Genomic DNA, 2506 nt, shown 5'->3' with positions numbered 1-2506 from the left:
TTGCCACGCAATGTCTAAATCGCCGAGACTTACCAACGTCAATAATTGTCTTTCAACATACTCAAACTTTTCCCACAAAAACACATGTTTCCAGTACAAAATCAGTTAAATCTGCAAAAGAATCTGAACAAACAGTTAGAACCAACAAGTCCAAAAGGAAACCTGTGGCGTCGCACAGCATGCCTTCTGTTACACGTGCACAGCTTTTCCGCGAAATAGTAAAATCCTATGTACCGTATTTATTCGATTGTAAGCCGCCCTCGATTGTAAAGGTGGCTGTACACAGGATGCGTTTCGGTCCGTTTTCGTCCGTAAGCGCATACGCGCGTAAAAATTCGGTCCGTCGCCTTCCGACGGCGTCTTCACACAGAATGCGTAACGTCCGAAACTTGCGAACCATGCGTTAACGCAGGGCCATCCGACGCGATCAAACATGTTTGATTTTTACGCACGTACGCATGCGATTTTGTTGCTGTGAAAATATACCCATCTTGAATGAAGTAGGTTTTTGTAATATTTATACATACTTGAAAGGTTAAAATGGTAATTTTGAGATCAACAGTTGATTTTTTACTCTTTTTTTGGTTAAATATCTTTTGTGAGGCAGTGATTATCAGTAATAATAGCTGTTACAATTGCATAACAACTGGTATACTTAGTAGGCCCCTAAAATGGAATATAGTAAGGAAAAACTGATTGAACTTGTCCGTGAAAGACCAGCTTTATATGATATCAAAGATCCAAAACATTGTGACAAAACATATTTCCAAAATGCATGGGATGCTGTTGGCAAAGCATGTGGTATAACAGGTAACAAAAATTGTACAATTTACAATTTGTCCAAGCAAAGATAATGTTTTCGCCTGCCTTTGAAAGGTAAAAGTGCCAAAGAAAAATGGAGAAACCTAAGAGATACGTATGTACGCAAAAAGAAAGAAGCAGAGAGACCAAGTGGATCTGGTTACATACCTGCACCAACCTGGCCATACTTTTCATCAATGATGTTTTTGGACAATTATACAAAGCATCGCAGGCAATATTATTATTAAACTTATTTGGTTGTATCTGAACTTACTACATGTTTAGGACTGAGTCTAACATTTTGCAAGAGGACCCAACTTTGACAGCAGAAGAACAACAAGTTTACTCTGCTTTTTGTGAGGCAGCAGACATTGGTAATACAGTCAACAGCATGTTAATAAACTGTTAAGACAAGGTCCTGTATTTTTTTAGCCATCAGTCCTGATACTTCAGGTAAACAGTCTGAAGTACATGAAATTGGTACACCTGAAGGTTTACAAACCCCAAAAAAACGAAAGCCACAAGCATTAACTGGTCGTTCACCCAGTTCGGTTGGTAAAAAGAGAAGGAGGAAGGCTGCGGGTGTCGATCTATCGGTAATAGTGTTTAAACCTAGCAAGAGGATGTGTAAAATAATTCATATCATTTAATTACAATGATTTTGCATAGGAACAATTGGGTGAAACTTTGCACGCAACCAATGCTTTGATTTCTGAACAACTAAAAAAACCTCAAAGTACCATGGCATTTCATTATGCCAAAATTATTGAACAAAGATTGGATGCAATGCCAAAAAACATGCATAAAGCTTTTGTAGCCATTACTGAAGTATTGGCAGATTATGACAAAGTTGAGATGCAGGAAAGTGCGGAGATTGTATAGCTTTGTATTAACTGTATATATGCAAGTATCAAACTGTTTTCAGTTCTTTTTCACATGTTTGACTGTAATTTACCTGAAACACAAGTATTGGTACTGTTCTTTTCATTTCACTGTTCACTTTCTTTAGTATTTTACTGCCAGTATTCTGTTCTATTCATTTGCAGTGTTCTTTCATTTCCTTCAAATACATCTTCAATTGCATTTTTATACATGCCAACATTCAGTATGCATTCACTGTTCTTTTATTACAAAAAACAATAAACATATAAAAGAAAAGCAATCTGTCTTAATCAAGGGTTGTGCCCTGTGAAACTATGTTGTACTGCCAAGACACTTCCCCCTGGCTGCTGCTGAAGTAGTCCTTCAGCAAGTCTCTTATTTGCCTTGCATACAATGAATGGTGGTGAAATCTTTGATCTTGGATGTTGGGAAGACATGCAGTTTCCTCTTGTCGCCAAGCTCCCTCAACAAGTTCACCATTTACTTCATAGTCAACATCATTGGCACCAATGTATTCCCTAGTTTCTATAGACTTCTTTAAATTTTTGCTCTGCAACCAGTTATGTAGAACCACAGTAGCCTTGACAACTTGAGTTGCAGTTTCAACGTTTGCCATTATTGTTGATCTAAGTACCCGCCATCTTTGAGCAAGAATACCAAAGGCATTTTCTGCAAAAAGAAAGGTTAAGCTGCTGTTTAAACATGCAAATATCATTTTACCTATACAGCGCCGAGCTCGACTTAATCTGTAGTTAAATATTTTTTTGTCATCTGAAAGACCTCGATCAGGAAATGGTCGCATTAAGTATGGCTTTAATGGAAA

The 2506-nt window shown here is 37.6% G+C and overlaps 1 protein-coding gene across 1 annotated transcript; it reads left to right on the top strand.

Annotated features, from left to right (window-relative positions):
- The first annotated feature begins 671 nt into the window (after positions 1-671).
- On the top strand, positions 672-1683 carry LOC145895533 (uncharacterized). Its single transcript, XM_082984337.1, has 5 exons — positions 672-810; positions 877-1033; positions 1087-1175; positions 1234-1397; positions 1471-1683. Exons 1-5 carry the CDS (start codon positions 672-674, stop codon positions 1681-1683), a joined length of 762 nt encoding a protein of 253 aa, XP_082840463.1.
- The last annotated feature ends 823 nt before the right edge of the window (positions 1684-2506 follow it).

Source organism: Ascidia mentula, chromosome 3, assembly GCF_947561715.1.
Source record: "Ascidia mentula chromosome 3, kaAscMent1.1, whole genome shotgun sequence".
Taxonomy (NCBI): domain Eukaryota; kingdom Metazoa; phylum Chordata; class Ascidiacea; order Phlebobranchia; family Ascidiidae; genus Ascidia; species Ascidia mentula.
This window is presented reverse-complemented; position numbering and strand designations above follow the sequence as displayed.

Excerpts from the sequence above, each read along its gene's own strand:
- LOC145895533 (XM_082984337.1), top strand. The coding sequence starts at position 672 with ATGGAATATAGTAAGGAAAAACTGATTGAACTTGTCCGTGAAAGACCA. Across the intron at positions 1,176-1,233 it reads TTGTGAGGCAGCAGACATTG|CCATCAGTCCTGATACTTCA; the intron begins GTAATACAGTCA and ends GTATTTTTTTAG. Across the intron at positions 1,398-1,470 it reads CTGCGGGTGTCGATCTATCG|GAACAATTGGGTGAAACTTT; the intron begins GTAATAGTGTTT and ends GATTTTGCATAG.